At 36.1% G+C, this 25,730-nt stretch overlaps 1 protein-coding gene across 3 annotated transcripts in view; it reads right to left on the reverse strand.

Annotated features, from left to right (window-relative positions):
* Positions 1 to 25,730, reverse strand: part of Vamp4 (vesicle associated membrane protein 4) — a 42,021-nt gene that overhangs the window by 9,306 nt on the left and 6,985 nt on the right. Inside the window, exons 1-5 of one of the 3 annotated variants that reach the window (XM_010644996.2) lie at positions 25,628 to 25,716; positions 22,129 to 22,248; positions 16,413 to 16,459; positions 8,064 to 8,114; positions 358 to 458 (exon numbers count right to left, since the gene is read on the reverse strand). In XM_010644996.2, the coding sequence (XP_010643298.1) occupies positions 358 to 458; positions 8,064 to 8,114; positions 16,413 to 16,459; positions 22,129 to 22,194 (265 nt within the window). In that variant the 5' untranslated portion in view covers positions 22,195 to 22,248; positions 25,628 to 25,716. Of the gene's footprint in view, positions 1 to 357; positions 459 to 8,063; positions 8,115 to 16,412; positions 16,460 to 22,128; positions 22,250 to 25,627; positions 25,717 to 25,730 lie in introns of those variants that run through there. The other 2 variants (XM_010644998.3, XM_010644997.3) reach the window with 2 other exon arrangements.

Consider the following 25,730-nt stretch of genomic DNA (forward strand, 5'->3'; position numbering starts at 1 on the left):
AACCAAGATGGATTATGAAAAGGTGCAAATTTCTAATTATGAATATCATTACATTGCATATCTTAAATGTACCAATAAAATTAAAAAGAAATGCCAAGCATATCAATACAAGAGAGCAAAAGGAAAATCATCTTCATAATGAATTAACAATTCTCCATTCTCATCTGAGCAATAATTCGGAATACAATAAGATGGTTCAAAGTAAAGGGAGCTAAAATTAAATCATAAAAAGCATAATCTGAAGAATCAAATGCTAATTTCCTAAGCCAAGATTTCTAAACATTTGTAGAGAAGAGGGAGAAAACATAAATTAGCAAAGCACAGATTAATATCAAGAAGTAGGTAAAGTAGTTGTACCTGATTTGTCCTGTAGTTCATCTAGTCTCTCCCCTCTTTCAATTACCTTTGTAATATTTTCTTGCATGACATCAATAACTTCATCCACCTGATTCTGAACACTAGTTTTAAAAAAAGATAAATTATTCTTCTCTTAAAATGCTTAGAAATTTTGAAATTTTTATTAGACATGATCGAGAACATCAAATGCTCAGATAATTACAGTTTATTTTTAAACTATAAAATGCAAATAAGCATTGTTCTTCCAGTTGTGAGTTTGAGTGCTGAGGTAATTAAAGACAACATGAGTCAGATGTGGTAGTGCATACTTGTAATCCCAGCTTCTTGGGAGGCTGAGGCAGGAAGGATTCAAAATTAGAGGCCAGTCTGGGCAATTTAACAAGACTGTCTCAATGGGGATGTTGCTCCGTGGTAGAGCACTTGCCTAGCATGTGTGAGGCCCTGGGTTCAATCCCCAGTATTACAATAAATGTAATATGATACAAATTAACATTTAACTGAGATATAGTTTTATTCTTGTTTCTATTAATGTAACAAGCAAATTAATTGTACTGTCAGAATGCTTAGTAACTGCAGAATTTAGTCAAACAGCTTCACTCTAAATGTTTCATTTTCTTGTCAACAGGCTGCTGAAATAGCACACACAGCCATAACCTACTATGCTCTATATTTCACATATCAGGACTAACAAAAGTGTTTGCTTGGGTGGGTTAGAGGCTTATGGAAAAAAAATCTGTTTTCCAAAATGGAAACATAAGGCACACCCTAAAGGACACCAATGCTCAGTGGACAGAACTCTTCACTGCTCATCAGTTTTTTCCTAATCATAAACAAATGGGAACACTCTCCTCAGAAAGCAAAAACGAAGGGCTGGGGATTTGGCTCAGTGGTTCTGCCACCTGCCTCGCAAGTGCAAGGACCTGAGTTCGATCCCCAGTACCAAAAAAAAAAAAATATATATATATATATTTTTTTTCTATCCTTTAAAATAAAAATGTTCTCCTCCTTTATATTAGGTGGGGCCTGTTTTAAATCAAAATTCAGACTGTTCACTAAAAAACTTAACCAAACTTAAAAATTAATCATTGGTCTTCATCTTCAACTATCTACTTCATTCACACCAGAGATATGCTTAATTATTTTAAGTGTCTAGTGTCTGATGCTATAATCAGAAGAAAAACAAATTACTTTATGAAATAAGTCAGGGCAATGAAAGATTTAAAAGGAAAAATAGAATGAACTCATGATTCTTATGACTCAAAAAATTTAGAGTGCTATTAGCAACTGAATAAATATTAAATATGCACATATATTTACATAAATAAGGATATATGCAATGGTATTTTCTTTAGGGAAGGCAGAAGTACATTTGTTATCATTAGGGGAACTTACAATATTCACATATTTCTTCTCTTCTACCCCACACTATCCCCCAAACTAATCCAGAGAGTTAAGGTTCAGGCACAGCCATGTGTAATTTTAAGAAAGAGTTCTATCCTTTTCCTATCACTGAGCTATTTCTTCAAAAGGTTTGTTTTAAAAATACAATGAGATCTGTTTAGACATTGGTGGATTCAGAAGTACTCTCCCATTCAAGTAGCAATTGCTATGCATGGTGATAATCACTTCCCTGTGGGGTTCAAGCATTATGTGTACCCACTGATTATCCCCGTAGAACCTTCAGGACTAATCACAGCTTCTGGTGTCCTATGCTTTCCACACATCACTGTACTGAAAAATGTAAGACTGAAGATCAACCAGGCAGGGGCATGCAAAATTCTCTTCTGCTCAAACAGGTCTTACAAAGCCTGAGAATCTCTAAGATATTCTGTTGCAAATCCTAATTCTCTAAGCAGAGAGCTAGAAGTGTTTATTCTATATGCGGAACATAAATATTTATATAACTAATCAATTTATTCAACAATAATTAACGAGTACCTACTATGTACTGTTTTAGGTACTGAGAAAACAACAAAACAGGTGATAACTCTGTATCTTATGGAACTTATATTCAAATGTACAATGAAGGCTTTGTGTTAACCTTAGAGCTTTGAAACAGAATGTTCAACATTACAGTATTTTATTTTCAGCGTTTAACACCAAGGTAAAGTACTTAAATAAATGCTTATTTTCTGCATCTCCCTACTAGAAGTTAAACTATGAATACAAGGGCCTTGCCTATTTTGTCCACTCTTATACCCACTGCTTACAATGGTGCTTAAGGCAGAGTAGATATTCAATAAATACTTGCTGAATAAGTGAACAAATTCAGTGTAAATCCTACAAAACAAAACCAGCTACCTGAGAAAGATATAAAGCAGTGAATATAGACTCTTCTACTTAACTATATAATAGAAATAAATCTATTGTTTATCAAAGATAAATCTTGAAATTCCCAGTTACTTTTCATCTTGTACAAGTGATGATAATCAATAGCCTAAAGTAAGGCAGTATGGCAGGACAGGAATGGACAAAATGTACTATTGCTCCTACACATGATCAAATTATAGTTACTATAGGTATTAATGTATCTGTACTACACATGGTTTTAAAATAAAACAAAAAAGATGAAGAAATAGGTATGGTCCAAGAACATATGTAAGAAAAAAAGACTCCAAGGACATAGGCCAGTTATTTGGGAACCCATACAATCCTAGATTATTTCTAGATTATCAGAGACCTAGAGGTACTACTGCAAAAACAGGCTACACATGTAATAAGTTCCTATTGCTAATGGGAACCCTCCCATATTTTACTAAGTGATCAAGTCATCATTATTTCTTTTTCACAAGTTACTATCCATTTGCATTACACTCAATCCAACTACTGTGTAGCCTTATGCAGTAACAGAAAATCTCATCATTGTGTTTTGTATTTCAAGATGTTTCTGTACCCAGAATACAACTTCTGTACAAGAAAATAAAAGATATTATTTACTTTAATTTGAAGGATATTGTAATGAAACAGATATTTACCTATGACCTTTTACATTTTCAAGTAATTACAATCCTCTAATTTCTATTTGTATTTTACACGGGTCTTATTTCCATTACTATGTTGTAAATGCTGTGAAAGCAGACACTGTTCCCCCTATTTGTTTCCCAGTGAAATGTGCCTGATACAAAATAAGTACTCAACAAATATTTTCTAATCTAAATTAAATATTTAATCTATTCAAAACATTAAAGAAATTATGCTTTTGTCAAGAATACCAATATGAAGGTTATGAGCCTGATACTTAGAAAGATTATAATCCAGTGGGGAAAATGGATATTCATGAGTATACCAGCATGTGTCAATCACTATAATGGAAAGCAGCTCATGGTGACAGTCATGTGGCCTAGAAGACTTCAGCTTGGATCAGAGATGGCATCAAGATTTTGGTGTTGAGTCTTGGGGGATAGAGAAGGAACCGAGCAGGGTAAAGGAGGTAGTGGATAATGGGAAAATTTAGACCACTAGTGGCAAACCTATGGCATGCGTGTTACTGTGTTTTTCTTTTAAGACAAAAGATGTTAATGTAGAGTTTTTTCTAAACTAAAACCTCAGTATTCAGGTTTAATTGCAGTGTTGGTACTTTGTGATAATTAAGTGGGTTCTGAGTTGCAGTTTGGCGCTTGGTCTCTAATAAGTTCACCAGGGCCTGGGATTTAGCTCAGTGGTTCCACCGCCTGCCTCGTTAAGTGCAAGGACCCGAGTTCGATCCCTGGTACCAAAACAAAACAAAAACAAAAAACCAAACAATAAAGAAATCTTTTCTTCCTGAAGTTCTGGGTGTCAGGTATTAAAAGAAAAAAAAAAAAGGTTCACATAACTGTTCTAGACTAAGGGGGATCGATCTATCTATCTATCTATCTATCTATATCTGCTGGGTATTTAAAAAACTAAGTGATTAACTGGATGTTGGTAAGGAACTGGGGACAAAAATGGATATAAGACTCTTAAATTTATGATCTGAGCAGTTGAGTGGCAGTACATAGATAATGACAACCAACTAAAACAGGAAATTAAAAACTCAAAAGGAATAGCAGATTTGGGGAGGAGTAGAAATTTATATCATGGTCTTCAGGTCATATAGTAGAAGATGACATGGATAGGACGTAACTAGGGAAAGGGAAAGGCCCACAGAGAGGAATACTCTTACAGTCTGACACCTGTGTTCCTAAACTGTCACCATTCCAGTCTTCAACAGGGAAGCCGCATGGTGGAATGCAGAGATCTTGGATTCTATGTTCAGACAGAACTGGGTTTGCAGTCCTGTTTCTTACTTACTCTGTTTGTGGTTAAGAAAATCATTTGTATTTTCTCAGCTTTAAAACACAAACGGTAATCTGTTTCATGTGTGAGAATTAAATATGATCGTGTTTTCAAACATTTAGTAGTGTCTAATGCTTTGCACATGCTTGATAAATGTGTTAAAAACAGAGTTTCATGCTCTGCAGCATACATATACTTATTTTATAAAGAAAAATATTTATTTTCATAACATCTCCATCTTGTGGCCCTTTAAGGTACTGTTGACAAAATAATTTTTTTATAGTTATGTTGTATTTTTGCAACTCATACGTATTGCTGTTATACCATGGAACATTCTCTTGGAGTGTATAAAAGTGAAGCTGATTTGACCAAAGCTATAGTTAGGGAATCTCCTACCTGTGACAGAATAGCTATATAGTTCACTAGAGTGAGATTTAAAGTACTATTATTTAATTTAAAAGCAAAGAAATATTCCAAAGAGAATAATAATTATTTTTTCTTTTTCCTGGTACTGGTGAACAAACTCAGGACCTTGAGCTTGCAAGGCAGGCACAGTACCACTAAGCTGAATCTCCAGCCCGAGAATTATAAATTCTATATAGGCATATGAATATTTAAAATCCTTCACCCAAAATATTCCCTAGAAAGTGATAGTGGGTATTTTTTGTGGCATTAATCTATCACCAACATTATTAGTGTTCAAATTCAAATAAAGGAATGTTGCCAATCTATACAGTCAGGAAATACCCTGTACTGAAATCTTGCAAATTAAGTGGTGACAACGTGTCTTATGACATTAACCAATGTGGGTTACTCATTAATGACAAGGAGTTTTCCTTGGGCACACTGTCCTCTGTTACCCTGGGCACACTGATGAGTCGCATCCTGGTTAGAAAGGCATTCTTAAGGTTGAACCATCACAGTTTAATCTGTGCCTTTGATCACTCATTTCGAACTAAATCTGCCCAGCCCTCAGCTCTAGAGTAAGAACCATTATATTTATTCAGTAATTATTTTTTTTAAGTTCTGTAATTACTGAAGTTATTGTGGAAGTTTATCTATCTGTATGTGCATGATATTTACATAGACACATATTCTGTAATGACTACTTAGTTCACTGGTAGTAGTTTTAGGGTTCAGCTGGAAAAATCAAATTCAAAAGACCCAACAGATTATACTCCACAACAGGCTCACTCTGCAGAAGGATATCAGACAGGAAACAAAGCATACTGGCAGGACAAAAACCAAATGGTCGTCAGTGGATTCCCCCTCTTCAGTGACAGCTTGAGTATAAGAAAATAAGACCATGCAGGTGGATACAGAAGCCAGTGGCTCAGTGTAGGGCAATGGCTCAGCTAGTACACATTAGTGCCCTTGCACACATCCACATATGCCATATATTTTGTGAATGTGCTAGAAACCTGAGAGTGAGTGGCCTGGTGAGGCCACCTCCAACTGACTGCCATGTCAACCTAGGAAACTGTCATAGGACCATTTATCGCCTCTTGGGCACTGATAAGGTATGAACTTTCAGTAGGTTATATATGTAGATTGTGAAAATCACTTTAACTGCAGTCTAGAAATAGCTCCTTTTCCATAGAGCAACCTACAACTGGTCCTGTAGCCACTGGCCCCTTTTGTTTTGGTATCATATGTGGTGTGTGGGACAATGACCCTGGGAGGTGGCATTTTTGGCTACCCTTTTACTATATAAGTAATAAACTGTGTGACTAAAAGCAGATTGTATCTTTCCTGGTGAAATCAAAGACTTGAAGCAGTGGACATTCTGTCCTTTGCAAGGAATTCTGTCCATAAACACCTGAAGGTAGACTGTGCACTTTGAGACAACTTGACTGCAGGCTTGTTGAACCCTGAGTAGAGGACTCACATAAGCAGCGCTTGAACTCCTGACCCATTGAAATTGTGACATGATAAATGTACAGTGCTTTTAGATGTCAAATTTATAACTTGCTATATAGCAATAGAAACAGTAGGAGCTAGAATAGTATTCTCATCAATTTGTTGGTACAGGTTAAGCATTCCTTATCTGAAAATCTGAAATACTCCAAAACCCGAAACTTCTTGAGTAATGACATAGCACCACAAGTGGAAAATTCCACACCTGGCCTCCTATGACAGGATGTGATAATGCAGTTACACTACAAATATTGTATAACATTACCTTTGGATATGTATATGAGAAACATACACTGATTTCATGTTTAGATTTGGGTCCTCTCCCCGAGATATCTCATGCAAATATTCCAAAATCCAAAATACTTCTGATCCCATTTATTTCAGATAAGGAATACTCAACTTGTACCCTAGTTCCCTACTTGAAGTTAGAATTAGGGCAAAATGGATACAGTTCTTTACACCAACATTACTTCATTAAAAAAAAGCTGAAATATCTGAGCAATAACTAAGGACTCCATAGAGTACCTTCCCAGTTACATCAAGGATTAGGGCAGTGACTGTTATCTTTCCTCAGGTCCTGAGTCTGAGTCATTCAGTTTATCTTCCATGGTTTTTCATACCTTATAGGCTGTCAGTTTTTAGGGCCTTCCCTCAGGTGATTCACTGTTCTGGCCATTCCTTCTCTCTTCCTGTCAGGACCTATGCTTTTCCAATATTAGATACATTCACTATACCATATTCACCCATCACCAAGTAATATCTATAGCAAAAGCTTTAAACTGAAAATCAATTAATCATAAAACTTAGATCAAAATATGGGTTAGGAAGCTGGGCTTGGTGGTGCACGCCTGTAATCCCAGCCCTTGGGAGGCTGAGGCAGGAGGATTACTGTGAGTTTCAGGCCAGCCGGGGCTACATAGTGAGTTCAGGGCCAGCCAGAATACAAAGGGAGAACCTGCCTCAAAAAAACAAAACAAAACAACAACAACAAAAAGGATTTGGATAGAAGATACAAAAATTCAGGAAGTAGAGAAAAGATGCTATAAACAAACTAAATGTATTCTATTTTATTATTCTGAAAATGAGAATCAAGCTATAGATTAGAAGCCAAAATATACCTTTAGATTATGCTGAATAAATGGATTTGACATAAAATAATCAAGAAAACAACCCTAAATTTCCTGAGCTATAAAATTTAGAGACAGCTTTATGAAAGTAAAAATAATGAGGTTTTTATAACTCAGGAGTTATATTTAGTTTATATTAGGAGTTAGCAATTTTTTCTCTTAAGGATCAGACAGCAGATATTTCAGATGTGTAAGCCCTAAGATCTCTGTCACAACTATTTAACTATGCCATTGTTCTTCAAAAGCTGCTATAGAGAACATGAAACAAATGGGTATGGCTTTTCTCCAACAAAACTATTTAAAAAACAGGTTGACAGATTTGGTTCACAGGCTGCAGTTTTCCAACCTTTGGTTCACATAGAGACATGACAATCTTATAAGCAAACAAATATCTCAGGAACTTACTGCTTAATTTTATCATTTCTAGGTCCAAATCTTGGTCCAGATGGTCCCCTTCTGAAAATAAAATATCCATTTTATAGTAGTAATGACAGCATCAGACAAAATAAAAAACCACACATCCACATACACGATCAACCTGAATTCTAAACATGAATCAGTCATTTACCATAAGGAATATTTTACTGGTATTGGTGGAAATGAATGACATATGACATAGGATCATGTCTTTCCCACTTGCTGTAAGCCACAATTAACCTAATTTTTCTGAATGTTAAAAATTTCTGAGAAATTAGGGCTTATACTCTTCTGTCATTTAATATTTTTTCTAATCATTAAACCTTGAAATACCAAACAAAACTTGTAGTAAATATGAGTATTTGTATGATCAATTCTAGAACTAAATGTGCAAATCTCCTTGAATTTAGGTTATGATGAAATGCTGAGAGGTGCACAGAAAAAATTCATTAAAAGGCTAAAAATTTTTAAGTATGTTTTTGATTACTTATAAACCTACAAGCATAGCAAGGGAAAATGCAAGAGTTTAAGAAAATATTAACTTTTCTCAAATTATTATTTCTTTATTATAGTCAACTGTATATCCCCTTAATCTACTTCAACATTCTCAAAATGGAAACTTTTGGATAGTTTAAATAATTATCATGTTTCTGAAGACAGAGAACAAGGCATCATGAACTATAAAACACAAAAGAAACTAGATTCTTGCATTTCTAGACATATGGCAAAGGAGTTAAACAGCTATTGATAAGAAAACATTTTTGGAGAAAAAATCTAACTGCTATTACACTGAACTTAACATACTTTATAAATATGAAAATGTCATCTTGCTTCAACTTCTGCTTTTTCTTTAAAGTCTTTATAGCTACATCTAAGCCTGGGAATACTGGACCAGTATTCCACTCCACAATGATAGGTTAAACACTGACTTTATAGAGAGCTAATATTCTGAACAAAAGGAACTACAAATGGGTAAACTGTAAAGCATAAAAGGCAGTTATTAAGTGAGGAAAACACAAAGTGATATAGATATATGAAAATTATTAGGCTTAAATTATTATCACTGTAGGTTTTTTAAAGGAGCTACATTTGTTTCAACTATTAAGTAACATGAGACTGTAAAGTAATTTAAGCAAAAAAGGTGGTTTTTCTGAAAATTAAAAATGAACTTAAAAAAAAACTTTGATAAAAATGAACTTCAATCCAGACTGTTCAGGAGGAAAAAAAGAGACAGAAATTACATATTGTAACAAGGTGGGGCTGCTACTCTAGAAAATGTACCATGGTGATGTGAGATGTATGAAGGGAAGCCAGGTGAAGGTAAATGGCAACTCTATCTATGTAACTCTTCTATAAATCTATAATTATTTTAAAATCAAAGGTAAAAAAATCCCACAAAGAAAATTCCAGGACTAGATGGTGTCAGTAAGCAACCAAACATTTAATGAAGAATTAGTATTAACTCTACACAGATTCTTCTGGAAAACTGAAGACAGAACAAGTGTTCATATCAAGCTAATAGTAATTAACTATCAACTGACTAATCCTGCTCATGAACATAGATGTAAAAGTTCTTTATAAAATCTTAACAAATTGATTCCAACAATGGTCTAAGAAGACAATATATGACGCCTAAGTAGACTTGATCCCAGGAATGCAAGATTGGTTTAAAATTCCACAATCAGTCAAGAGAACTTTAACATTACGGGCAGTGGGGGGAGTTGAGCCACGTGAAATTCTGCCAAAATTCGACATCAATTAATTAGAAAAACTCTTAGCAAAGCAGGGCTAGAAGGGGGCTTCCTCAATCTAATAAAAGGCATCTAACCACCATGTGGCACCACCCCAAACCCCTGCAGTAAGATCAAACTTCTTGGTGAAAGAAGGAATGCTTTACCTACAGGAGATCAAACACAAAACATGGACATTCTTGCTCACCATTTCTATTCAGAAATGTACTGAAGCTTTTAGCAAAAGCAAAAAGATAAATAAAAGACATACATATAAATAGGAAGAAATAAAGTTGTCTTTATTTGTAGACAACATAATTGTGTATGTAAAAAAATATAATCGGATTTATAAAAATACACTAAAATTAGTAAGTGCACACAGCAAAGTTACGAGATACAAGCAATGAATAAGAAACTAAAAGTTTCTGTTTTTGTTTTTGAGACAGGGTCTCACTATGTAGTTGAGACTGACCTGGAACTCACTATGTTGTTGAGACTGACCTGGAACTCACTATGCAGCCCAGGCTGGTCTTGAACTCACAGTGATCCTCCTGCCTCAGCCTCCCGAGTGCTGGGATTATAGGCGTGCGCCACCACGCTTGGCTAGAAACTAAAGTTTTTAAATGTCATAGGAGCATTAGAAAGTATGAAATACTTAGGATAAATTTGGTTTAAAAAGTATACAAGATATGGACATTAAAACTAAGAGAAATTAAGGGATATGATTTTCATGCATTAGAAAAGCCAATATTATTAAGATATTAATTCTCCACAAATTGGTCTATAGATTTAATGCAACTTCAACCAAAATCCCAGCAGGATTTTTTTTTTGTGGAAACAGACAAGATGATTCTAAAATTTGTATTAAAATTCTTACAACCACTAATAAGCCAAAAGAACTCTGAAATATAAACTTGAAAGACAAGTTTATTACTCTACCTTGCAAATTAGTCAAATTGTGGTACTGATTTAAGATAGATACAATAGGTCAACATTAAGCGAACAAAGTCTAGAAACAGAGCCACATATATAGTCAATTACTTTTTATTGTGGTAAACATAAAACAAAATTAGCTATTTTAATTTCAAGTATAAAGTTCTACGGCATTAAGCACATCCACATGGTCTGCAAACACTACAAACATTCATCTATAAAACTTTCATCTTTCCACATTAACTAAACATCAAACCCTCCACTCTACCCTTCTTACAGCCTTGGCAACCATCATTCTACTTTATGTTTCTATGAAACTGACTACTCCAGTATCTCTCCTAAGTGGATTCACATAATATTTTTCCCTTTATGACTGACTCCTATCATTTAATCTAATATCTTGAGTTCATTCATATTGTTGCATATATTAGAATGTCTTTTTTAAAAGCTGAACAATATCCTTTTTACGTACACTTCACATTGATGGACATGGGCTGTTTTATTTTTTAAATACTGTGAATACTGCTACTGAATGTCAAGTGGGTTTTAAATTTTTTAATAACTTTATTTGGTTTGACTCCTTTTCAACACACAGAACAGAATGTGAAAGGTACATTTTAAACATTGTGCCAATTTGGTTGTTAGGCCCTTTGGAAGACATAACTTAACTTTGAAGTGGACCACTGTTGGCCAGAAAGAGTAATTCTCATACCAAGGTATCAAACCCAAATTCGGTAATCACTTATTTACCCAAGGCATCTGGCCTTCCTCTCAATGCTGAGTTCTTTTTTGATAGGTAGATATTGCCCTACTCTAGCGCTTCTTCTCACTGTACATGGCAATATAGGCAATTAGCTTTTGGAGTCTATAAAAATTATCTCCCCATATCATCTTGACATTCCTGTAAAAAATGACAGTATTTCTATATTCTTTTAAGATTGTGATATAGAGTGAATTTACCATTGTTATTCTCTAATAATTTTTGTTATGAAAATTTTTCCTACATCTTTTATATTTTCTTTATTAATATCTACTTGCATTACATTAAAATAAGTGATTGAGTGGTGATATGTGTATCAGGTCCCCCAAATAAATGTGATAATTATGCATGAAAAGATATATTAATAGAGAATGAATGAATTCTATGAGAAAAATGATAGTATTTTCTGTAGTGGACTTGTTTTCTGTCCTATAAGCTTTTATTATGCATTGCTTTGTGAGTTATAAAAAAATACTTTTATAAAATATTTTCAATTACGAAAAAAATCCAGGGCCAGAGATTTGGCTTGCTGGTTCTGCCACCTGCCTCACAAGTGCAAAGACCCGAGTTCGATTCCCTGGTACCAAAAAAAAAAAAAAAAAAAAAAAAAAAAAATCCAGCCTCTATTAAAATGTCACAATAGTTGAATAAAGTAAGATATAAATGTTTTTTCAGGCATAACCCTCTTTATTAACTCCAGAGAAAACAACAACAACATCGTTGTGTTTCCTGACTTTAAAGATGTAAATCTAGACCTGTAGATGAGTACTTTCTGAATATAACTGCCAACATTGGTCAGGTCATTAAATTTTTGGCAAGATATGAAAGTAATTTGATGGGGTAAAGGATAATCTTTTCATCAAATGGTTATGGAACAAGCAGTTGACCATAGAAAAGTTCTTCATCCTTATCTCAGCCATGTATAAAAATTAAATTAAGATGAGTTATAGGCCTATATTTAAAAGCCAAAGCTATAAAACTCCTAGAAAACAAACAGGTGAAACTCTAGTGATTCTGGGTTTGGAAAACACTGCTTCAAATGGACTTTAAAAGTTTACCCATCTTGGGGGCAAGGATTTAGCTCAGTGGTGCTGCCACCTACCTTGCAAGTGCAAGGTCCTGAGTTCGATCCCCAGTAGCAAAAAAAAAAAAGGAGTGGGCAGGGAATCAGCTCAGTGGCACTGTGCCTGCCTTGCAAGTGCAAGATCCTGAGTTTGATCCCTGGTTCCAAAAAAAAAAAGTTTACCCATCTTTAAGGCAGAGAAGTACTCCATTGTATATAAATACCACATTTTCTTTATCCATTCTTCTGTTATCAGGCATACAGGCCATTTCCAAGATTTAGCTTTAATAATATGTGCTGCTATAAACATAGGTATGCATGCATCAATGTAATATGATGACTTTAACCCATTTGGGAAAATACCTAGAAGAGGAATATCTGGGTCAAATGGAATGTCTATTTTTAGTTTTTCAAAGACTCTCCAAACTGATTTTTGTAGTGGTTCTACTAGTTTACATTACCACCAACAATGTAGAAGGACTCCTTTTTCCTTGAAGCCTTGCCAGAATTTGTCATTACTTGATTTCTTCATGATAGCCATTCTTTTTTGAGTAGGATGGAATCTGTGTTGTGTTAATTTGCATTTCTTCAATGGCCAGTGATGTTGAACATTTTTCTGTGTATTTATTGGCCATTCATACTTCTGAGAAGTGTCTATTCATTTCGAGTGCACATTTTTGATTGGGTCTTTTCTTTTGGTGGGGTCTAATTTCTTTGAGTTCTTAGGATATTCTATTTTGTTTTTTTCTTTTTGGTACCAGGGATCGAACTCAGGTCCTTGAGCTTGCAAGGCAGGCCACCGAACTGCTGAGCTAAATCCCCAGCCCCACTTTTGTGGTTTTTTGAGACAGGGTCTCACTATGTATTCAATACTGACCTGGAACTCACTATGTAGCCCAGGCTGGTTGCGAACTGACACCGATCCTCTTGCCTCAGCCTCCCGAGTGCTGGGATTACAGGCGTGCGACACTATGCCCAGCTGCTTAGGATATTCTAGATGTTAGTTTTCTGTCTGAGGAATGGCTAGCAAAAATTTTTTTCCCATTCAGCAGATTGTCTCTTCACTTTGTTGGTTGTTTTCTTTAATGTGCAGAGGCTTTTGTTGATTCTTCGTACTATTTCTTGTGCTACTGGGATTCTGCTCAAAAAAGTCCTTGCCTACAACTATGTCTTCAAGAGTTTTGCCTACTTTATCTTTCAGTAGATGAAGTGTCTCTGTTTTAACATTCAGATCTTTGATCCATTTTGATTTTAGTTTACATCGTGAGATAAAACCATATTATTAAGTGAACTCAATTAGACACACAAGCTTAAACATCACATAGTTTCTCTTATATGAGAAACCCAAAATATAAATAAAGAGCAAAATAAAAGAAAATGGGAAGTAGGAAGATATTTTTCAAATGGGAAGAGGAATGAGAGGTAGAGGGAAGCGAGGGAAAAGGGATGGTTAAAAAAAAGGAAAGAAAAAAGAAAGAAAGAAAGAAAAAGGGAAAGGGAAAGGAAAGAAAGGAAAACAGAGCTTTTACAAATGGGAAGGGGGGCCGGGGATTTAGCTCAGAGGTTTGGTGGCCTGCCTTGCAAGTGCAAGGACCCGAGTTCAATCCACCGTACCAAAAAAAAGAAACAACAAATGGGAAGGGGGGCCGGGGATTTAGCTCAGAGGTTTGGTGGCCTGCCTTGCAAGTGCAAGGACCCGAGTTCAATCCACCGTACCAAAAAAAAGAAACAACAAATGGGAAGGGGACCAAGAGTTGTAAGGAGTGTGTGTGGGGGAGTGCTATACACATACAAACTCCCCACAATAAATGTGATCATTAAGTACTGTAAATATGTACTAATAAAAATTGTATAAATTGATTTAATCAAAATTGAAGCTTTAAACTTCAAAGGATATACTTATAAACTGAATAAGTAAAGTTACAGATTTGGAATGAATATTTGTAAGCTGACAAAGAGCTTGTATCTTGAATACATAAAAAAACTCTTATAGTTTAATAAGACACATTTTAAAAGAGGCAAGGGTTAGAGGTGTAGCTCAGTGGTAGAGCATTTGCCTAGCATGTTCAAGGCCCTGAGTTCAGTCCCCAGTTTAGAAAGACAAAACAAAATGGAACAGAAAAAGCAAAAGATGTGAACACATTCCTCACCAAAGAAGGTGTGAGGACAGAAAATAAGTACACTAAAAGATGATCAACATCATTTCTCATTAGAGCCATGCAAATTAATATCACAATGAGACAACACAATCCACCCCCTGGAATGCTAAAATGAAAAAAGATCAACCATATGTAGCGTGGTAAGAATTTGCAGCAACTAAAACTTTCAAACAATACTGATGAGAATGTAAAATGATACTACTATTTTGGAAAGCAGTTGTACATGAGCCACATCACTTCATGACAGTTAAACTGGACTGTCAATCTGATTGGCTTGAAAGTTGCCCATGGATTAGTAAACCAAACTTCTGGGCGGATCCTGGAGGCATGACCTGGGACCTTGAGCGTGTGAGGCAGGCAAGGGTACCACTGAGCTAAATCCCTGGCCATGACCTTGTTATCTCTCCTTGGCCTCTTCTCTCAAGGTACTGTTCCTTCTGCTCTGCTTTCTGGCTGCTATGAACAAAGCAGCTTTGCTCCACCCTACTGCCTTGCTATTTCTGCAAGCTGATCGCAGAGGGAACCCTCGGAAACCATAAGCCAATAAAACCTCTCCTCATTTAAGTTGTGTAGGTCATATATTTGGTCCCAGGGACAAAAATCGGATTAATATACACTTGTAGGATTTATCTACAGAAATTTGCCCACAGAAATAAAAGTGTATGACCACACAAAAATCTATATGCCAGTGATGATGAACCTTTTAGAGACAAGTGCCTGAAGTGCAATCCAAAACTCGCTTATTTAGTGCAAAGTGCCAACACTGCAAATAAACCTAAATATTGAGGTTTTAGTTTAGAAAAAGCAACTCATACATTAACAGCTTTTGTCTTACAAGAAAAACAACACATGTACAATAGGTTCACCAACACTGGCCTAGGGCAGTGCCTAACACACACCTGACCACAGCCCAGGTCAAGGACCCAGGAAGAGTCAAGTACATGGCACAGAAGAACAGCACGAGATTATGAGGCACAGGACTGTCTGGCCCCATTCTTGTCTCCATGACTTTCTAGGTGTGTAACCTTGGCAAATGTCTTACCATGTGTCAATCCCAGTCACCACTGCTATAAGTAAACACTTACTGCAGCTTTATTTGTAATAGCCCAAAACTAGAAACAATCCAAATATCCACACACTAGTGAATAAATAAATTGTAGTATATACACATGGTGGAATACTACTCAGGAAACAAAACTATTGATACATGATTAAACCTCTAAATAATGAGGCTCAGCAAATGATGCCAGTAAAAAATAATGGAGAGGGGCAGCTGCGTGGTTTCATTGTGAAAATTACAGAAAATACAAATTATGACAGAAAACAGGTCAGTGGGTCCTACAGACTGGGAAAGCAACAGATTACCATGATGGCTATGTTATGATTTTATTTTGAAGATGATGTCATAGGCTTACAGTACATATGTCAAAACTCATTGTATACTTTAAGTACATAGTGGTACCTCAGTTCATAAACTCAATTCTTTCCACAATTCTGGTTGCAAAATGAACTAGACAAGAAGTGAATTAAATTTCTTTATAAGGTCAACATCGAACCCAATCACTGAATTTGGTTAGGTTCTCATTCAACTCAGTTTGCAACCAGAATCATGGAAAGAATCAAGTCCACAAACCAAGGCATCTCATATGTCGAGTATTCCCTGATAAAGCTGTGAAAAAGAAAAAAACTTACAGAAAAAAGTCCTCTTCTTCATCTGAATCATCTTCCAAAAGATTTCTCTGTCAAACAAACAAACAAACAAACAAAAAACAAAACAAAAAAAAAAACCCAAAAACATAAAAAAGAAAGAAAAAGGAAAGGATTTTGAGTTTTCAGATGCAGGAGTTTTAAAAAAATGTCAAAGAGGTGTAATGAAACAAGTTTTCTATACTAGTAAAACTTCTTAACCACAAGCTTCTAGGCAGAGAGAAGAATAATTACATACACTTCACTGGAAACTAAAAGGTGTAAAACAAATTTACCCACCTTCCAAATAAATGCTTACAATTTCAGAATTCTACAGCTGACACTGCAGGTAAGTCAGGAAAGAGCACCTCCCTTTTTCCTCCTGCCTTCCAGCCTCTCTCTTTACTAGCAGGACTTAGTAGGGAGCCAGGTGGCAAAGAGAAAACATAGTTTATGGAGTTCAAACAAAACAGAACAGAGGGGTAAACTTTGGAGTTTAATAATTGACATAATTCACCTACTCAGTTTTTAAATGGCCCTCTACACAGATTTAAACTTCAAAACAAAAACTTTATATTTTTCACCTTATAAATTAGAACAATCCTCCCTAAAATGAAGCTGGCCTTACCATGCTGCCAAGAGAAGACAAGAATTCCCAAGGAGAATAAAGAAGAGCAAATCCAGACCTGTTCAGTCAGATAAGAACTTAAACAGTTTTCACTTGTAGGACAGAAAAACAGCTGTCCATGTCCTAATCACCAAAACCTGTGAATCAGTTAATTTGCATGTTTGTAAGAGGAAATCCATCATGGATTATTCATATGGGCTCAAGCTAATAGGAGGGAAAAGTAGGGAGACAGGGAGGGGAAGGGGGCAGGAAGTGGAAAGAGGAAGAGGAGGAGATAGAGGAAGGGCATGAGCCTTCAGAAGCTTGGAAAGGCAAGAAAACAATTTTTCTCATAGTGCTTCTAGAAGGAAAATAGTCCTTCTGGCACCCTGATTTTAGCCCCATAAATCCTATTCCGGACTTCTGATGACCAAAAGTACAAGATAATAACTCTGTGGTGTTTTAAGTCTGTGATAATTTTTATTTTTATGGTACCAGGGATTGAACATGGGTCCTTGCACTTGCCAGACAGGCGGCGGAACCACTGAGCTAAATCCCTGGCCCTGTGATAATTTTTTTTTTACAGAATAAGAAATGAATACTTCACCCATGTACTTTTTTGAGGAAATTACTGTAGGAATTATACTAGCCAAAATAAAATGAAGATCTTAAGATAGAAATGAATACAATCAAAGAATCTAATAAAATATGTAGCCAAACTTAAATGGTTAATGATAATGTGATTGTACCATATGTAAGATAAAGCTATTGAAAAATAAAAGGCATAATAAAAGGAAAGTTTTAAAAAGCCAAAACCTTTCCTAACAAAACTCTGAAGCTGAGAGTGGGACAGTGAAGTGAGGAGGCAAGAGCACACTCATGCTCATTTTGGAGAGAAGTGGAAGGAAGGGGACAGGGCTGCAAAGAGTAAGGCAATGGAAAGGGCGCGGTTTTGTGGAGGGGACATAAAACATAGTTTAAACATTACTGCTAAAATATAAAGTTACAAACAAAGAGATGTAGAGAGAGAAGTGGAGAAAGGGAGTAAAACTGCTAAACTGCTTAGTGGCTCCAGAGGCAAGTGAGAAATGAGAATAAAAAGCCCAGCAAAGGGCATAAAAGAGGGAAAATGTAAGAATACAGAGAATATCATTTTTACATATCTGTGTAAAAATAAATAATGAATTTCTTTAACTGAAATACCGAGTAGTTTCTTTGGTGTGAAAAACTACAATAGTACACAGGATCCTAATGAGATAATTAGTAATGTGAAATAGGAAGTAAAGGGCTAAAGGTGTAGGGAAAGTGGGAAAGGTGGGGGAAAGGTAATAAGGGGAGGAAAAAAATATGAGAGACTGAAAAAATGGAAATAAAGTGTTTGTAAATGGGGAGGGGAGGAGAGGGTGAAGGGAGGGCAGGGACAAGGGGAAAAAATGAAAATCAAGACCTATTATGTAAAGGTACAGGATCCCAAAAATGAATGTAACTGTACTGTATACCTAGATTGTACCAATAAACTCAATAAAAAGAAAAAAAATAATATAATGAGTTAAACATGAAAGAGGATGCATTCGCTATGAACTTAAGTATTTTTTAGCATTCTTTATGTGCTAGGAACTGTTTTAAGCAGCCAAGTATCAGCTTTGAATAAGATAGGTCTTAACTGTCACAGAAAAATATGTGACTGTGCTACATGTTATGCAGAGAATTAAAACAGTGATGGGACAAAAAGTGACAGGGGGACTGCAGGAGATTAGGCTGTCATAGAAAATCATTCTGAAAAGGTAAAATTTAAGCTGGGACCCAAAGGATAACAAAGAGCCTGCTAAAGATTAGGGTAGAGAGCTTTCATTGCTGGCACAGGAGCCAGCTGGCACAGGAGCCGGCTGGCACAGAACAAGTCAAAATGTATTAGTTCTTACCACAAATGGGAATGGTTTGAGTGTGTCTCTTTCAAAACAAAAGCCACATATGACTGGATTTTTAAAACATCCCACTAATAACTGTTTACAAGAAATTCAACTAAAACAAATGTCAAATAATGAAGGGGGTGAGTAGAAAAAGGGAAAAGAAAAGATGCATCAACAAACTGTAACAAAGAGAATGGTAAAAGTTCACGATCTAAAAAGAAATTTTAAGGCTGGGATTTAGCTCAGTGGTGCTGCCCCTGTCTTGCAGGTGCAAGGTCCTGAGTTTGATTCCCAGTACACCCCCCACACACACACAAAAGAAAGAAAAAGAAAAATTTTAGGACAGATTGTTAAACAATCAAATAAGAATTACAATGACAAAATGCACAATCCATGAAGCAGATTTAGCAGCAATGAATGTTTATATACCTTAACAATATAGCTTCAAAATATGTGAAACAAAAGCTGCTAAAGTTACAAGAACAAAATGGTATATGATGCAATTTGTTTTTTAGAAGATGACACTAAATATAAATTGTGTTTATTAAAGTTGTACACTGAGAAAAATACCTGAAAATCTGTGCTTGCCACACATTCAATGAACGAGCATGAGTGTTAGGAATACAATGTCAAAAAAAAGTATAAGGGGATACAGTGAGAGCCTGCTTCACACTCCATATAGGCGGGAACAGTAGGTGTTGATATGGGTGTGGAGAAGCTGGAACCCTCACACACTGCTGGTGGGAATGTAAAAATTGGGCAACCACTGTGAGAACAGTTCTGCAGTTCCTTAAAGGGTTGGGCATAAAGTTATTAAGACACCCAGTCATTCCACTTACAGATATGTACCTAAGAGAAAGGAAAACCTATGTTCAAACAAATATCTGCACCCTAAGTCTTAGCAGGAGTATTCACAATAACCAAAATTCAAATGTCCACCAATGATTGAACAGATATCCAAATGGGATACACCTGTGCAACAGAATTTTATTCAGTAATAAAAAGGAATAAAGTATTGATCCAACAACATTGACTACATTAAACTAAGTTAAAGAACTCCAACAAAACAGGAGGATGTAGCCCAGTACTGCAAATTAAAAACAAAAACAAAAAAAACTAGCAATTAGTCTTTTGGTGGGTTCTATTCCCCATCAAATTATAAAATCAACAAGTGAAAGAGTTAGAAAAGAAAGACAAAACTTTTTTGGATTGCATTAAAAGATAATTCTAAATCATAAAATTCTGGGCAGAGTGGATAACATGAGGTTCTGAGTTTCCAAAGTTGTAAATTAAAAAAAAAAAAAAAAAAGCATATAAAAGAAAGTCAGGTGGACTAAAAGCTCTCTAAGGGCAGTGACCATACCCATGTTCTACAGGTTTTAACACAACACCTAGCACATTGTAGGTGGTCAATAAATATTTATTCAATGATTCAGTAAATGAAATAATGACAAGAAGAAATGAAGTGAGGGAATATTTCAGATTGTTGGATAAAAAAGAAAAAGAATACTAATTCAAATACATCTTTAGCACTTATTCTAAAAGTAGTATCTCTATAACAAAAACATCAAATGTTGTCTTTCAAAGTACTGCATGTAGTAAATTCCAGAGTTCGTTCTTTCTCCTTCTCTCTCTCTCTCTCTCTCTCTCTTTCCTCTAATTCTTTTTCTTTAAGGTGCTAGGAAATGAACTAAGAACCTGCTGCATGCTAGACAAACACTTTAGCACTGACTTATACCCAGCCCTAATTTCTAGATTTATACATATTTATATAGAATATTTGGAATGAACTAGATTGGAAGTATTATATAAAATATATTCTGGGCTATAAGACAATTACAGGTCCAGAATTCATTATCTATAATTATAAAATCTAAAAACTTCTGTAAGCCACAGATATTGCTAAGTTTGGTGTCAAAACTCATATGGAGGAAAACTTGACCTGCACTAATGTTAGCTAATTTATTTACATATTTAGATAATCATAAATTTCACTAAGAAATATTAATATATTTAGAGGTGCCGGCCTAGGCTGTAGTGTAATTTGGACAAAATTCTTCAAGCTGAAAAATTCTGAAAACAAATAAATACATTTAGGTTCAGAGTTCTGCAAATCTAATTGTATAAAATTTTCCTTGAAGGATATGAAAGAAACTGTGAACATAATGTGTTGATCAATAATGGAAACAGAATTCAGTTGAGCCATCAATCTTTTTAATATGTTTACTATAAATAAAATAAGTAAGATTATAGTGTTGTGACTCAGAAAATGGAACCTCAAAGTAAAGGACTCAGAGGCTGCTACAGTAGTAAAGTTTTTCTCTGATCTGTTCCTGTCTCTCAACTTCATTTTCCCAAGGCAAGCCACAGAAACTTGAATTTCTTACTCCCAAAGTGTGTCATAGAAACTAGAACCCCTGCTTCTCAAAGCTAGTCATGAAATTCAAAAGTATTACCCTAACCTTCTACCTTTCCATGTAAGAGTTGGCTATAAAAGCATCCTCTAACTGACCCTGTTTAATTGTAGGTCATAAGACTCCCATTCCAGAAAGAGCCCTACCCAGTACTCAGACGGAAGGAATGATACCCAGAGAGGCTAATAAACTTAATGGACAGGCCTTGCTGGATTTCCCGCTCTCCCACTAGGCTATCACTATCAGATAATATGCCTTTTGTCCAATCACATTTGTACACAGCTATTCTTGTACAGCATAAAAATGGATAATTCACTCTGGGTTTTTGGGGTTTTTTTTGGTACCGGGGATTGAACATGGGTCTTTGCGCTTGCAAGGCAGGCCACCAAACCACTGTGCTAAATCCCTGGCCCTCACTCTGGGTTATGAGGTCTTCAGTCCCAAGGCTCCAGTGTCATGTAAAACTATGATCAAATAACCTGTCACACCTTTTTCTTGTCTTTTGTCTTGGGGTACTGGCCATAACCCTTTAGGATGAATAGGAAAGGGGTTGCCCCCTTTTCTGCCCCTGCAATAGCCACATGCTGTAGATTTTTTTCTATTATTTTTAAAAGGGAGTCGGGTGTGATGGTACACACTTGTAATCCCAGCACTCAGGAGGCTGAGGCAGGAGGATAACCAGAAGTTTGAGGCCAGCCTGAACTACAAAGTGAGACTCTATTTTTTTTTAAAAAGTAATGCGAACATATTTTGAAGCTTACTTTTTTCAAAGCTTAAGATTCTGAACTTACCCTTTCACTTTTCACAGAACCAGTGACATCATCATCGTTTAGGTGGCGCTTGAATTTGGGAGGCATACTTTTTACTCCTGGAGCACTTTGCTACTTCCCAGTAGAGTAAATATTCACCACCTGAAGGATAAAATAAATTTCATTAGATTTAAGATGTTAGTGACAAGATGAAGTATTTCAAACAGTGTACCATCCCCTATCTGGTGGGTTCTCCCTCTTTTCTGACTACTCCATTCCAAAGAGCCAGGCCTCCTTACTAGGTTTGGTGAATGCAACTTCCCTAAGAAAACAAATGGAGGAAATGAGTAACTTGAGGGTTTTATAAAATGAAACAGTAGATCATATGAAAAAGGGGTAAATAGGAGGTTCTGTATAAATGTTAAAATACTTTATGATTTTAACTTGGAGTCAGAAGATAGCAGTCAACTTCTGCTTCTCTCACTTTCAGTTATTTGTGTAAGCAATGACTCAGTTTCCTCATCTGCGGAATAGGGTTTCCTATGCCTCTACATGGAGTTGGGATAGTCACATCAAATAATACATGCAAAGTCATCTGTAAACTATCATGTCCCACAGGTGTTCCATGAAAAGGGGTATGTTTGGCAAGTACTGGTATGATATTGTGATGCATAACATAGTAATTATGTGTGTGCATATTAAAAGTACTTAATTCTGAGATTTATCTAACTATCCACCTACCTACCTACCTACCTACCTACCTATCTTAGGTCTTCCTTTTGTTTTTTCACATATAGTTTATAAAACCCTCATACTCTGCCCTGAGTGATATGTGTTTTTTGTTTGTTTCATTTTTGCTAATGACATGACCAGTGGCTGACAGCCTCTAGGTAGTTTCAGAATGGGGGCTACTCACAGGAAAGTCCAAAGCATGATTAAAAGGTTGGGATGTTTCAGCCCTACTCCCTCCCAATCTCTAGGGAGGATAGACGGGATAGCTGGTTGCTAATGGCCAACATTATAATCCATTATGGCTAATGAAGCTTTCATTCTCATGAAAGAGGACAGGTTCCAGAGGGTGGCATGCCTCAAGGAGTCATGGAAACTCTGAGCTCCTTCTCCCACACCTTGCTTTATGCATCTATTCCATCTGACTATATGTATCCTTTTTAATGTCCTTCATAATAAAACAGTAAATGTAAGTAGTGTTTCCCTGAGTTGTAGGAGCTACTTCAGCAAATTAACTGAACCCAAGGAAGGAATTGTGGGCACACAGTTTATAGATGGTTAATCAGAAGCACAAGTATAAAAACCTGGGGTTTGCAATAGGGATCAGTAGTGCAGGGAAGCCTGTGGCACTGAGCGCCCTCAAACAATGGGATATGATGCTATCGACAGCATCAGGAGTGAATTAAATTAAAACATTCAGCTGATATAATCTGGAGAATCTGCTGCAACATTGCATACTTTTGGGTGGGGAAAAGATTTCCATATATTTTGGGGTCACAGAATGTTCTGCTATGACAGGAGAAACAAATTTGTTTTTTGTATATTAAAACAACTGGGTTATACAAAGCCAGCCTCACAGCCTTTTATATGCTAATATGCACTGTGATCTTCCAGGAAAGTGCTTGAGTATGCAACATAATCAAAATTTTCTTGAAAAAAAGCTGTCCTGTGCAAATACTAATTTTCACTATTTTGGACCAGATGATGGGTGAATATCTAGGAATTCAAAAGAGCTAAGATGTAGTGAATGTTTCCTATGTGCTGGACAATTTATATTTGCAGTTTTTCAGTAGTATGGAAATATTCTGTCCTCAGAGTTATACATGCATTTTCTCTTTTATTCCTTTTTTTTTTTTTTTTTTTTGTACCTGGGATGGAACTCAGGACCTGTACTTGAGAGGCAGGTGGCAGAACCACTGAGCTAAACCCCCCGGCCCTCTTCTATTCTTTATATAACACCCTGAAGTAAGCACTAAGAAATCCGAGAAAACTAAGACTTAGTAAAGATAAGTAATAATGATAGTCCCTTCATTCACTGAAACAGAGACATAACCCTTAAATCAATGGCTATGTATGATCACTTATAGTATTTATTCAATTAGGTACTACTGGGTTACAAAATTCTGTTCTAGAAAGACATAGTTCCTTGTCACAACCTAGTAGCCCTTTATCGTCTTCCACAAGAATACCTCTAAGATGTCTGAATCAAGTACCCACTAGTTTGTTGGTTAATATTATACACTAAAAAAAGAAACAATAAACAAGATCAAGTTATAGTTCTACAAACCAAATAAAATTATTTTAATTCAATTTCCCATCAAAACAAACAAAAATACTTTTCTGATAAAAAAAAAAGATGCTTGCAAGCCAGAAACTAAACCACTTTAAACACAAACCAAATTCTTGCTACCTAAGTAAAAGCTCTAGATTTCTTCACTCTCCAATATTTCTGTCACGTATATCTGGCCCACTTTATTCCTCATGCTTTGATTTCAGATTAATTCATTCATGCAGAATGGTACAGCATGCATGGAAAAACAATGACAAAGCAAATAACTGAAGAACTTCAGCTTTTCTTTTCATTTTATCTGTATTTTATTTATATTTTAAACTCTACAAAGGGTCTCCTCAACCCTCAGCAAACAACAGAAAGAGTTATATAGTGCCTTTATGAGCCATATAGTAAAGCTAAAACTTTAATGAAGGGCAAATCTCATATTCAGGTCCCTTAGGATCAATCTGAGAAGGGCAAGAAACTCAGGGCTGACAAAAAGAAAAGTCATCAGCAAAGCAGCAGGCAAATTAATTAGCTAAACTTGATGTAGTTCATCAAACGCGCAGCTGATGATATTGGTACCAAACAACTAGTAGAAATAAAAGGTGCTCAGAAATGAAAATTGTACATATTCTGCCTAAGATTTCTTCTACAAAAAATACTCTGTCAGTTCAGGTAACTGAACTATTTATGTAAATATGACAGCCATCCAGATACATCTCCATACTGAGGTAAACACCACCACACAATCTACTTAAGCTGTACCCCGCTATGCTCCTCAAACCATCATCAGATGCTTAAAATTTCACATATGCATTTTTCGTAGTACCTTCTGGGTTCAATTACACGTTTAAACTTGCAACCTGTCCTTTAATAAACGCTGGCTTTTTTTGCGTTACAACAACCACCACCACCACAAACTCCTCTGTATTTCATTTCACAAAAAGCTTGCATGTGGGCACAGGCTTTCCTGTTTCCAGTCACCATTCCCTTTCCCACCCCTCTTCATTTCTCATGAGCCGTCTCGGCTGGGGGCAGTTTCACAGAAATAAAGTGACTCAGAGGGACACCGACTGGAGGTGACACTCGCAAAACCTGTCAAGTGTAATGATTCACCTCCACCTGCCGGGCATCAGGAACACAGCAGGGTTGGCGCTTTTTCTCCAGAGCCCTTGAATAAAGAATCAGTTCCGTCTACCCCAGCAGGCAGCTCCGTTCAAATCTCTCTGCCCCCAATCTATCGCACTCTTCTCTTACCTCAATTCCAATTCTTATTTCTCTCCACCGCCCCCACCAGGGCCCCAGTGCAGTCTCCGTTCCCCTCGGCGCCCCTGCCCCGGCCTTTCCCACTCGGGGCTCC

This window comes from Fukomys damarensis, unplaced genomic scaffold (assembly GCF_012274545.1).
Source record: "Fukomys damarensis isolate Sample0158 unplaced genomic scaffold, DMR_v1.0_HiC HiC_scaffold_11, whole genome shotgun sequence".
Classification (NCBI taxonomy): Eukaryota; Metazoa; Chordata; class Mammalia; order Rodentia; family Bathyergidae; genus Fukomys; species Fukomys damarensis.